The sequence below is a fragment of the Etheostoma cragini genome, chromosome 23 (assembly GCF_013103735.1).
Source record: "Etheostoma cragini isolate CJK2018 chromosome 23, CSU_Ecrag_1.0, whole genome shotgun sequence".
Classification (NCBI taxonomy): domain Eukaryota; kingdom Metazoa; phylum Chordata; class Actinopteri; order Perciformes; family Percidae; genus Etheostoma; species Etheostoma cragini.
In genome coordinates this window covers 17,472,901-17,486,760 of record NC_048429.1, presented here as the reverse complement: position 1 = coordinate 17,486,760, position 13,860 = coordinate 17,472,901, and the positions used below count along the sequence as shown (strand labels likewise).

The following is a 13,860-nucleotide window of genomic DNA, read 5'->3' as shown; positions in this document are numbered from 1 at the left end:
ACACACACACACACACACACACACACACACACACACACACACACACACACACATAAATACTCATTGTCAGCGCTGGAAAAAGTATTAACTCTATTACAGGTAAAAATACTGCATTCAAAATGTTACTTAAGTATGTATGTACAGTATGCATGTAAGCATCATAAGGAAAATGTACTTAAAATATTACAAATAAAAGTGCCCAATGCAAAACCCCAACCGGCCCGTCAGACACCGCCTACTAAGAGCCTGGGTCTGACCGAGGTTTCTGCCTAAAAGGAAGTGTACCTCGAGAGGAACCTCGCCACTGTCGCACTGTTGCTTGCTCTGGAGGAGACTACTAGAACTGTTGGGTCCTTGTAAATTCTGGAGTGTGGTCTATCTGTATAGTGTCTTGAGATAACTCTTGTTATGAATTGATACTATAAATAAAATTGAATTGAATTGAATTGAAAACATCCTCCTATTGTACAAAGTGTAAAAGGATCCATCCAGCTGTGTGTTTAATGGTCTCATCATCTCAGCTGGACTTGTAGGCCGTTATATTGTTTCTAGGTTACTTTAAAAGAAAACATCAGATTTTATAAACTACATGTGTTTAGTGTGCAGAAATCTGAATGTGTAAAGTAACTAGAAACTAAAGTAACTAGTAACTTAAGCTGTCAGATGAATGTAGTGGAGTAAAATTTACAGTATTTCTCTCTGAGATGTAGCGGACTAGAAGTAGAAAGTTGCACGAAAAAAAAAGACTCAAGTAAAGTACAAGTATCTCAACATTTGGACTTAAGTACAATACTGGAGTAAATGTACTTAGTTCAATTCCACCTCTGGTTATTGTAGGTACAAGTCTACATAAAGATACAAACAATGAACACACACACTGGGAGCTGTACCTTCTCTCTGTATAGCTGCTGCAGTTTCTCCTCCTGCATCCTCACCGCCTTGTCCTGCTCACACAGTCTGCTCAGCTTGGTCTGACAAACACACGCACGCACGCACACACACACACACACACACACACACACACACACATAAACTAAACTTTCTTTTCCACCTTATGATCTACTTGACTGGAAGCTGGTCTAGTCTTACGTCTATGTTGGCCTCCTCTGTGCGCGAGATGAACGAGCCGTCTTTGAAGTCGTCTGGACTGATCTGAAAGAGGACGCAGAGTCAGAGACGGACAGCAGGGGGCAACAACAACACATCTGTCGGCTGGACAGAGAGCTGAGAGCTCCAGCCAAAAAGAGTTCCACTCCAAAATACTACTTCATGCAATACGGTTGGAAATGAATGAACTCTTTTTTAACTTATTTTTTACTTATTTTTTTCTGATGCAGTGTGTCAAAGTCTGGACTGACAGTGGGGGAAGAAGTATTCCGATCCTTTACTCCAGAAAAATACCACATTGTAAAAATACTCTGTTAAAAGTCCTACATTGAAAATGTTACTTAATTAAAACTCTGTAAGTATCATCAGGAAAATATATTTGTACTAGAACTGTCCTCCCATTGCATAAAGAGTAAAGGATCCAACCAGCTGTGTTTAAAGGTCTAATCATCTCAGCTAGCCGTTATACAGTATATACTATATATTATTGCTAGGTTACTTTATAATATAACTTCAAATTTATAAACTACATGTGTTTAGTGTGCAGAAATTTCAATGTGTAAAGTAACTAGTAACTAAAGCTGTCAGATAAATGTAGTACCTCATCATTTCGTCTTAGGTACTGGAGTACATGTACTCTAGTTACATCCCACTACTGAACAAGGACATGACTAATGTGATACGTTTCTGAAAATACCAGAATTTGATGTGAATGACATAATTTTTGTTCTGCTCTGATTAAAACATATTTATTTCCCCCAAACGCTACAGATTTTTGAGAGAAACTCTGCATGCGTCCTGCTGTTCAGTTTAGAAGTAGGAAGTGAGGGGATGAAGGGATGAGCGCTCCGTGCACATTCACTAACTGTTTCAGTTTCCTTGAAGCCGTTCGCCCAGGTGTTACCGTGGATATTCTGGCTGAATATCATAATGTAGAGAAAGAGTGGAATTGTCTGGATGTGACTGGGAGGACAAATCCTAGTTTTGTCTCCTCTGTGTTTACAGCTTTGAGTGATTTACTCTCTAAGATCTCAGTAAACAGTTTCCTGTGATATAAATTTGAACATGGTGTGATAACATCATCTGCACGGCTGTCAGGCCACATAAACAGTGCCCTGTGATTGGTCGAGCCTGTTGGGGCTGTAGCCAGACGGGAAGCTTTGCAGACCTTACCCACGACTTTTAAAAACTGCATACTGGGCGAAATAAAAAGGATTTTTATTATACAATGTATGTTATAATTGGTGACAGTGTTATTTTAATATTGCAATAACACTAATACACTAAGAGTAGGCTTAAGACTTTCCTCTTTGATAAAGCTTATAGTCAAAGAGATAACTGTTGTTGTGATTTAGCACTATATAAATAAAATTGAATTGAATATTGTTAGGGAGTGAGGAGTTGCAGCAACCGCCTAACCTGGCCCACCTGCTACTCGTCATAGTTGTCAGATTTATCTATCATATAATCAATAATATAATAAAACTAGAGGGAGGCAGGGCATACAGCCCGATCCGGTTGGGGAGAGTTCTAGCCTGACCAGGCTCCTTTCTTTACCCTGTCCCTCTTAGTTATGCTGTAATAGTTTTAGAAAGCTGGGGGACTTCCTTTAACACACTGAGCTCCTCTCTCCTCTATCTTTCTATTTTCCATTTGTGTGCATCCATGTCCCAGAAATGCTTGTTTCTAACCTAGCTCTGGGGAGTCATTCCCCGGAGTCCTTATGTTGTTTTTCGGCCAGCATGTTTCCTTGGATCAGGGAGGCTCCAAAATCATGGTAGCAGCTGTTGCAATGGTTCCGCTACATATTCTGCGATGCCCTGTTACATCCTGCTATGCTCTGCTGTGCCCTGCTACGTCCTGCAGTGCCTTGGTACGTCCTACCCTGCTACGTCCTGCGGTGCCCTGCTACGTCCTGCTACGTCCTGCTACACTCTGCGGTACCCTGCTACATCCAGCGGTGCCCGGCTACGTCCTGCTGTGCGCCTTGTAATGCCGCAGAGTGCCGTGCTATGCCATGAACTATTACAAAGAACTACTACAAACTACTATTTTTTGAGGCTGTTACTGCCACTCTTCATTCTAACCCCAACCGGTTGTCAGACACCGCCTACCAAGAGCCTGGGTCTGTCTGAGGATTCTGCCTAAAAGGCAGTTTTTCCTCGCCACTGTCGCACTGTTGCTTGCTCTGGAGAAAACTACTAGAACTGTTGGGTCCTTGTAAATTCTGGAGTATGGTCTAGACCTACTCTATCTGTAAAGTGTCTCGAGATAACTCTTTGAATTGAAATTGAACTACAACCAATCAAAGTTAAGGCAGCAAAAGACAAGAAGGTACTTTTAGTGTCTAAAATTATATTTCAGTCATATTTATTTTGTTTTTTATTAGTGGCTAGAGATGTAAATACATCATTATCTCCAATCCAGTTATCTATTATTGAAACTTAATATTATTTTCAGGGTTAGCGAGTTTTCTTTTCTAACTCTTGTGTTAGAATTATGGAAGCCACAAGTCAAAAGATGTATTATATGTTATATTTAACTAAATATACATTTCTATAAATAAGCCATGGTAGGTGGTTGAATGCCCCATTTGCATGCATGTCTCTTTGCATATGTTAATAAGTTGTCCATTTAAGATAATTCCTTTTTATATACAGTAACAAGATACACTAATCCAGTGATTGTAGTGCTCTGCCTTATTCCCTTATTCTTCAGGATTATATTTCTGTTTGTGATGGTGTTTCAATTATGTGATTTATCCTCAGTAATAACAAACTCATTTCAGTAATGGACAAATGTTAAACCTGGATCGATTTCCCAGGTTAAGGGATTAGGAACAAAATGTGGAGAGCACACTACATATCACTGCGGGGTTCCTTAGGATCTTTCAGATGATTTTCAAGTAAAGAACATAGACTGGGGAGAATAACATTATAAGTGTGATGATGAAGAATAAAAAAACATATTAATCTCTATGTGTGAACTGAGTCTCAGTGGATTTGTGAAAACACACTGTAATAGAAAAAAAGGTATGTACGTTCAATGCACCTCGGCCTTTTTAAAGCAACAGCGCTATGACAGAACATAAACTACAATGCCTTTCCTCCTGAAGAAGAGAGGGAGGCTGGCGGCTCAGTCAGGCCGTGATAGATCTTAGCGGTCTGGAGTAAAGAGATAAAGTCCTCCGAAAATTCCTCCAAGAGAATTTTACAGAGCACATTATTATGTCCTGTTCCAGGAGAGACGATAGTACCAGCCCGCACAGAGAGAACCCCCCCTAGGCTGCACTGTCTCATTAATAAATGCGTTGCTGTTAGAGGAATACAAACTCTCTTCTAGAGTCCGACCAATATGTCGGCAAAATCGGCATTTCCAGAACTATCGGTATCGGCATTTATAATTGCCAATAAAATATAAAAATTTTTAATTAAATATTCATTAATCAGAGTAAATTATAATGACAAATAAATGATTCAGATAAATTTATATCTAAAAAATAAAATAAAAACAGACGGTGTTGGCGTTAAATACAGGGCAGTCTTCGACGTCCTTGTTCTCTTAAGTTTGTATTTTTATACATTTTATTTATCAGAACTTTAATAATATAACTTTAATTGTTGCATTGTACCTGTACATGTGTAATGACAATAAATGTGAATCTAACCTAATCTAATCTAATCTAATGTTCCTCTATTCTGTTATATAAAGCAATTTAGTATCATATTATTTTAGTGAAAATTCATAAATAACTACTAATAACTGATGTTGGGGAAATCTGTTTATGATTTGTGACGCATTTCTGGATAAAAAAATTTGATTTATTGGAATATTGGATTTTTAATTAACCAAATATTTGTATTGGCCCTAAAAATCAATCTTTTCTTCTACTTTCTTCTACTGTATGTACATATACAGAAATGAGAAAAGAGGTTTAATGAAGATGTGGTTTTAGGTGTGGCACGTTTTGAAATAGTGTTCTCTGTACACATTTTTAATACTCACTTTCAAACTGATCTAGTTGGTGCCTCACAGCTGGAACCGGAGAAAGTTTCAAACTGCTAAATGTGTTAACCCTTTAAAGGTACTGCACAATTAATTTTGGGACATGCAATTAATAACTTGTTCTTGTTAAGTGCAAAGCTTCAGTTATATGGAAGTTTATTGACAACAAAAGATTTGCGAGAGCACAAAACACACTTTAAGTGCTGCTCAGCCCCAACTGGCAAGCTGTTTTCCTCTGCTTTACGTCTTTATGCTAAGCCAGGCTAACCATGTGCAGACTCGATCTTAAAAAGAAAGTAAAAGTTTATATCTGAAAATGTTGAACTATTCAATAAAATAATGAGGAAACATTGGGATCATTATTCTCCACAGAACATCCAAAAACGTTTAGGACACACACATCCAAACAGAGTCGGCTTTACCATCGTGATGAGTAGCTGTGTTGAAAACCGTTCACCTCATTCACTCACTCACTATTCCCTCTATAGTGTTCATTAAATAGTGAATTTAAAAGACCAAACCACATTCCGGGCACTAACTGAAAACACATCATTGCGTGACTTGCGCCCATATAAGTGTGACGGAGGCAGGCACGCCCTAGCCTGGTCTTACCAGACTCTTGTATATTTCATTGACAAACATTAACTTCCTTGAACTCTGTTGAAGTGAACTATTGGATCTGCCCAGAGCCACTCTGGCTGCCATAACCAATCGCTAAAGTTTGGTCGTGATGTCGGCTTAGCATTGCTAACTCCTTCACCGCTAATGGAGCAAGCTGGAAAATCAAACTTTTCCCTAACCCCGTGGGGAGGAGGACCACAACATCCTGGCCCCCAAGAAGACTCAGCAAAGATTGTTCTTGCTCTGGCTTTAAATTCTGGATATTTGGCAGCGTTGCCACAATGGACCAAATGGCTTCGCTCGCATCTTTCTCCGCCGCCATTAGAGCTAGCGCACAAGCTCAATGTCTTCATTCTCAGCCACTCCCTCTTTTTGCTGATTGGACCGGTACAGATGGGCCATAGAAAACCCTGAATATACCACAAACGTTGTTGTAATGAAGTAAAATGAAAATTGAGCGAAAGCACGTAGAAGGGCAGAGCCAGGCTAGTAGCATGTAAACACACCAAAACATAAATACTTCTTATAAAAATTTCCACTGTTTAGAAACTAAATGGCTGCTCCATTTTTCTTTCCCAGTTTCTATGGTTACTTCTGCTTCTTCTTCTCCTTTGGGAAAACACGACAGCATTGCATTGTGGTATACAGAAGTAAAATGTAGGATACATTGTATCTATATTCAAATTTCTTATTTTATACTGAATGAAATTAATTTGAACACCACAACAAAATGGCAAACACACTATATAGGGAACTATTACCGTGGTAGGGACGGTTTCCAACACAGCTACTGTTGTAAGAAGACAGGCGGTGAGAGGAGAAATCCATGTCTACGTAGCATTCCACCATTAGCCATGCTCAACAGCATCAAACAAAAATCCAATGAAATGAGGTGTACGGAAACCAATGACAACTTCATACACACTTGAAATAATTGCTGTTGATGATGATGTATGGGGATGATTAACAACTGGAACACGAACAGACCGCCCGCATCCAAGGTGGTGATGGGACAAGGGGTAGATGGTGATGGGGAAGACACTGGGCTACCAGGGCAAAGGTCTGGTTTGAGTCCACTTCAGTCAAGTTCCAATTAAAGACTTCATTTAGAAATAACAGGGCCATCCAGTTTGGGAAAACAAACCCAAAGTTCCCTTAAGTATGCAATAGTGCCACAGTGGTTCTATATCCATGGTATTGGAAGGGGCATTTGATTCTTGCATGTTTTGTTTTGAAGGGTCAAAAAAACATCCCCTCTCTGCTTTTTTCACAAATTGCACCCTGGTTGTAATGTCCATATACTTCAATATAAGTACACTGAAATGGATTGGATGTTTTAAAGCAAAAACCTAAATCCTCAAAAGTTTTTTTTTTTCAGGTTTTAAAGTGAAATGTAGGATTACAAACATGATACTTGACTTACGAAAGCCAATAAAAATGGTTGAACTAAAGATTCCAAGCCATAATGTTTTCACCCAGCAACACGGATATACACGTCGAAAGACAAATACCCTGACTCAAGCCAGAACCTGCCAAGGATCTTACTTGCTGATAGAGTTGCGGCCTCGGTGCCGAGTTCTCGATCATAGTGTGAATCATGAAGATTAGAGGCTCATTCTCCTTCGTCTAGCGGAGCGCCAAGGAGAAAGAGGATATAATGGTGTAATAACACAACAAAGTACGTGTTGCTTAAATTAATGGCTGACATCCAGGAGCTGGAATGGGACTAATCCAGAGAAAACCCAAGGACCATTCCTGTGTTTTTGCATAGGGCAATGTAGTACAAGTACTGATACCTTGCACCAGTGATGAACATTTTCCAATGCATTGACTGAAAGTTGGGACATTAATTATTCAACAAAAAAAAAGTGTATATGTGATTCGGAATAAACAAAATGGACCAAATTATCTTTGATAACATAAACCGCGCTAAGTGACAAAGGATGCACATTGGACTAAACCTTTAGAGCAAAGATCTTCAGCAGGGGGTCCTGGACCTCGAGGGGGGCCACCAAATTATTGTAAATCTAAAAATGAAAATGTCTTAACACGAATCCAACATGGTTTTCATACATGTGGCATCATGCATGTTTAAAATGTAATCATGATTTATAAAATCATGCCAACAATTATTATTTAAATAGCTCAGCATTTTTTGCACTAAAAGTTATGTATAAAGGATTTAGGCCAAAACATCTCTATAAATAGAACAAATGTACCATTTCTTTGAATAAGCATCCAAACCCCAAGCCACTCCCTCATACAAGCCGGGCCAAGGTGAGTCTGTCCTTGAATGCACATTACCTTTTTTAGAGCTAAGCAGTCATATTCAATAATGAAGGAACTGTGGGGAGGCCAGTTGGAACCTACAGGCCTAAAATACAGGCTCTGATCAGGATACGCCCGATGGATCTGGGGCTTGAACTGGGGCTTGAACTGTTTTTTCTTAGAATCAGCCTGCTACAATACAGTGTTAGTGAGATTATTTTCGATTTTGATTTTACATATATCAAAGTCGTTTTGTCTCTAGGATGTCAGAATATGGTAAAAAATGTGGATCAGTGTTTCCCAAAGCCCAATATGATGTTCTTAAATGTCTTGTTTTGACCACAAGTCAAAAATATTCAGTTTCCTGTCACAGAGGAGAGAAGAAACTATAAAATAGTCACATTTAAGTAGTTGGAATCAGAGAATTTGTAATGTTATACATAAAGAATTACTCAAACCGATAAGGTGGGTTAACCCTAACCCTAATTATCGATTGTCAAAATAGTTAGTGATTGACTCAAAGTTGCATCGTATGTAGAACATGCCAAACAAAAAGAAGTGTTGTGGTTTGACTAGCAAAATGTGGGTTGATTTTAACTGATGAATCACATCATCAACATTTAGGATTGCAGCCCTAAGTCTTTTCAGTGAAGACACTATCACATTGACATTTGACTTGTCATAGTGGACCTGTTGGCTGATTACCAGCACTAAAGTCATGGGCTATGAAAACAGAATGCAGATTGTCACTGTCAGGACTTCCTATCAACACATGGTGCAAAAACTCTCTACACACAAAATACAAATCAATCTCTATCTTGATAAATGAACATGCGCTGTGGATTGGGCATCGAGAACCGGTTCCAATTCATAACCGTTTTAAAAATTGTGATTCCAAAGGAATAGTTTCTTTATACAAATCATTTGGAATCATGTGCAAGTTTTGGTTTCCATAGTGACCCATACTTTCAAGCTCTTGTAGTGTTGCAGCCATGAAACACAGTAAATGGCGCTCTAATGTGTGGCTTTATTTTACGTAAAAAAAAAACTGTATAACAGCGAATTACCACTGAATAAAAACAAAATGTTCCTATTTATCTGTGAAATAAGCATGTGACCAGTCCCAATTCCTCCCCTTGACGAATCGAAATCGAGAACCGGAATCAAAAGGAAGAATCGGAATTAGAATTAGAGTTGTTAAAGTCCAAAATGATGCCCAACCTTAGTCTGCAGCCAGCTTAAGTCTGCTGAATAATTTTCATAGCACACTGAACTCAAATAAAACCAAAAACTACCTGCAGGCCTGGCATGCATTGGAAAATGGTCAGCAGCAATATGAAAAACACCAGTCTGGTCGTTTATCTTACCTAGATTACCTAAATCAATAGAGAATAAAATGACAGACCTTTAGAAACTGGGCAAAAGAGCTAAATCTGCAACTGCAGTTGCAATACAAAGATAGTGTTTTCAGATTAAAAGATTCTGAGACAACAGGCATAGGGGTGAAGAAAAAAAGATGCACAAGAAATAGAGACAGAAATAGTAGCCAGGAGCAGAGATTATTATACATGAAAATGCATGGATGTTGTCTAGAAATAATGTTAAACAACAGTTCTTAGCTTCCATTAGGGACAACCAAAGGTTATCAAGTTGTAGAACTCAAATTGTTTTATGTGTTGTACTTAGTAGGGACAGAGACAGGCAGGAGTAAGATTGGACGTCCTCACCTGGCTGTCCAGGTGAATAAGGTTCCTCTGGAGGTGATGAGAAAGAACATCAGTCTGCAGCAGAAGGAAGAGAAGAAGCAGGAAAATGGACAGGGGTGACACGAGAAGTTGTGAGAGGATGGAAAAAGGAAGTCAAAGGCACATTTTAAGAACAAGGAAGAGATCATAAAAAGAGAAGGCAGAGAATGTGATGACAGAGGACCACAGCTGCATATTTCCCTATCTATCCTTTATTTAGTTTAGTGAGAAAATACTTGAGGAATGTGTTTTAGCTGTCTAACCTTAAAGCTATCGTGCGGACTTTCTGTCACACCCATGAGGAATTCAAAGTAATGACAACAAAACTGTCGGCGCATCCACATGGTACAAGCCTTACGTAAACGCACACAACCCCCACCCTTCCTTCACACATTAAAAAAACATGATGGACTCTTCAGAAGACCTAATTATCTTTGCTCGATTTTCGGCGTGCAACCCCACAATCTTCTAAACATAGTCATACTGAGAGATCCAGAGAGAGTCGTGTGGAGCTGATAGTCTTAATTAGCTTTGGATCAACTCATTTGGCGATGGCTTGAATATAACCGACGTTCATTAATATTGCAAAGTTATGCACTAAAGCTTTAAACTCCCACTTCAGAAACATTTTCATGTGAAAATGCTGGTGTTATTGGTATTTTTTTTACATGGGTTTCCCAAATAAAAAGAAAAAATTATATTAATAATCTAGCCCGGCCCTGCCCACACTCCTGCTCATGCCCATGTTGCGACTCATACAGTGACTACATTCTAGCATCTGGTTTACCGGCAAAATAGCAGCGGAGGGATTTAACCATGGTTTCAAGTTTGAACCTCATGACGGGGTCAAGCTGGAGGCGGAGGGATGGGCGTCTCTCAGAGTCCCGCAGGCAGATATAGCACATATACACTTGGCAATATGAATCATAAATGTACAAAACTTCAAGCAGTCAACCCAAGACAAGTGACACCATGCAGCACTGCAGGTAAGCATCACAATTTTCAAAAATGGTAAATCATAGACACACTTCGCAATTACAAAGTAACTCACTCCAAATACGCTGCCTTAGAAATGATTAGGTAAATCCAAAAAACGCCCACTTATGATGTACCCTGAGCTAAAGAGGGGAGCTACATTGTTTGATGCATCAACTCCTATTCATCCATACTCTCATGGCCTAAAACCCACAAAGAGCTCAGGCTGACATGCTTGGACCGGGGTAGTGCACCCATACACAACATGCTCAAACACACACACACACACACACACATGTACACACACACAAAGGTGCAAATGAAAGCCCCAAATACCCAACACAATGACGAACACACCGTCCTGCATGTAAGTTAATGCCAGAACAGTACTCCAACATGAAATTGAATTTGGGGTGTTCATATCCCATGTCCCAAAATACAAAATCATCTGTCTCCTGCCACCTTCTTTCCGAACCTTGACAGGGGAAGAAGGCTAATCCCCGAGGGGTTTGGATCTTTAATGATTACCTCTATGCCTTATACCGAACAGGGCTGAAAGGCCTACAATAGGTAAGATACCTATTGTAGGCCTTTCAGCCCTGTTCGGTTCTGTTTCCCTACCAGGCAGAGATGTCCCCTGTTACGGCCCTCTTGACGGCGCAGGAGTACACATTTCTCAGTAGAGCCCAACCAATATATCGGTGGGAGGATATTAGGCATTTCCCAAACTATCTGTATCTGCATTTATAATGGCCGATAAAAAAAAAAAAATTGAATCAATGAAATATTTTTTATGGCGTTGTATAGTCTGTCCACCAGAGGACGCGCTACCATGTCCCTGTTAGTGTTGGTGTTGCATAGTCTGTCCACCAGAGGACGCTGTATAACGTCCCTGTTACTGTTGGTGTTGCACAGTCTGTTCACCAAAGGACGCTCTACAACGTCCCAGTATCAACGAATCGGCCATAAAAATCCTTTATCGGTCGGGCACAAGTATTTTTTTAATTTTTTAGCATTATTATTTATTTATTTGACAGGGACAATGCACAGCGTTAGAGTTGGCTATAAGCTGATTTTCATCTTAAGTCCCTGGGCAGGAAACAAAAGATAAAATCAACAGTAAACAATATGGACGGGATACGCAGCTTCCTCCGCCGTTTGAGGGGAAAGAGTCTCTGCCTTCCTTTCTCCTTACTGAGCCTGTATGAGTCAGTGAACCCTCCTTTTCTTGCCAGACTCTTCTGTTCTGTCACAATGGATTTATAAACATTACAGCCGCAAAATTGCTTTCTCTAATGACACCAGACTCCATGTAAATAAACATTTATTTTAGCATCATAAAATACACTTTTCAACAAAATTAAACTATGAAAGCCGTTTTGTTTAGTCTTTTCACTTTTCCAATGATTGCAAGTCTAGTTTTGCTTGAAATAAACACAGTTTACAGATTTACGTGAAAATATGTCGGCTCTATACACGCTTAAAGTATTGCTTTTTAAAATGGAGTCTTGTGGTTAAACAGAACGGTCATAAGTAGGTTTAGAATAATAGTCTAAGGCTTTCAGTGAGAAAATATAGCTATAAAAGCACTTTTACTAGACCAAACTGACAATGCACATTTGTCCTCATGTGGTTACATTACAGCCCCATTGTTTGCTGCTGTTTTTAGTGTTCACGCTTAATACTGGACCAATTTCAAAGATTGCTGTTCCTATCAGTCACTTTCAAACAAAGACATAGAAAACTGGTTTAAAAAAACCCTAGTTAACCTTTAAGCAATTTCACTGGATACAGGGAAACAATATGCTGATAGTGATGGATGAAATTCGTCCTTGAATGGACACAGTTGTTTAATTGTAAAAACAAAAACAAAAATAGCTTGAGTAGTAGTGAGTATACAGTCTTCAGCTCACATAATCTTTCGGAATACCCCAAAAGCAATTTCATTAGGAGTAAACTAACAATCTCACACAAGGAACCTCCCCTGTGAATACACATAAACACACAGAATAAGGACTGCTTTGTTGGGGAAGTACAAATGCGTGCATGCACACACACACACAGTATTCACTCAGTGCTGACCTTGGCGTTGGGCCCCTCCAAACCCAGGGCCATTAGCTGAGCTACAGTGTGTTCCCGCAGGCTGTTGAGCTCCGCCTGCTGCCGGCGGAGCTTGATCAGGAGCAGGGTCAGCTCCTCGGGCTGCGCAGAGTAACACACAGAGGAGAGAAGAAGAGCTACCACACTGGCGACATCAACACCCGTCCACTGACAGAAATCAAACATGATGCAGTGACTCTGAGCAACTACTGCAACCGCAGATTAATTGTTTGGTGAAAAAAGTTTGTTAGAAGATGCTTTTGAACCCTTTATTTTTATAAATCTGGAGGCAGAAGTATATTATACGCAGATGACTATGCCGCCTCTGTTAAACTGCTACAGCAGACATGTCAGCCCCTAGCCTCACAATTTTTCTATTTACATCCAGTTTTGTTTGTCTTTATTTATTCAGGAAATCTCATTAAGATCAAGATCTATTTTGCAAGAGAGATCCTGAAACAAATTACAGTTATATACATATACTGTATGTATTAGAACAAACATTGTGAACCAAAACCCCAGCATGCACCATGAGACAGCAGGGTTCTAGACTGCTTTGAATGGGGGAGGGGGGGCAACAGACAGTGTTAATATGAGTGCTCTTTCTGACTGTAAGCTATAATATGCAGTTTAATGTTTTTATCTAAAGCTAAAGCCATAGCAATTAACACATAACTTCAAGATATAAGCCTTTAGTTTTCTAATTTTAAACCCACCTTAACAACCTGAAATCAATTCTCCCTGAGAGAAAAAGAGAGCAAAGCACAGAGATAGAACCACTAAAACTGTGACTCCCAACACTAACGTTAAGCTAAACTCGTTGGAGTCACTCAACAAGCAAGCTAATACGCAACGAGTACAGGCAGGCTGGCTACAGTTGGCCAATGCAATAACTTTATATTGGTAAGAGGGCCACATGTTCAGAAAGCTAAAGGCTTGGGGGCCTGACATTTCCCTGAGCTGTCATTCTTATGTATGTACACTTGACAAAACATTCACACGGTCCAGTTTTTTTTTTTTTTTTTTCACTCGCCCAGTC

General features: G+C 39.6%; 1 protein-coding gene across 1 annotated transcript in view; it reads right to left on the bottom strand.

Annotated features, from left to right (window-relative positions):
- Positions 1-13,860, bottom strand: part of LOC117939089 (pleckstrin homology domain-containing family A member 5-like) — a 236,663-nt gene that overhangs the window by 18,816 nt on the left and 203,987 nt on the right. The window contains exons 16-20 of the mRNA XM_034864135.1: positions 12,804-12,923; positions 9,729-9,782; positions 7,279-7,359; positions 1,090-1,152; positions 891-971 (exon numbers count right to left, since the gene is read on the bottom strand). Of these exons, the coding sequence (XP_034720026.1) occupies positions 891-971; positions 1,090-1,152; positions 7,279-7,359; positions 9,729-9,782; positions 12,804-12,923 (399 nt within the window). The remainder of the gene's footprint in view (positions 1-890; positions 972-1,089; positions 1,153-7,278; positions 7,360-9,728; positions 9,783-12,803; positions 12,924-13,860) is intronic.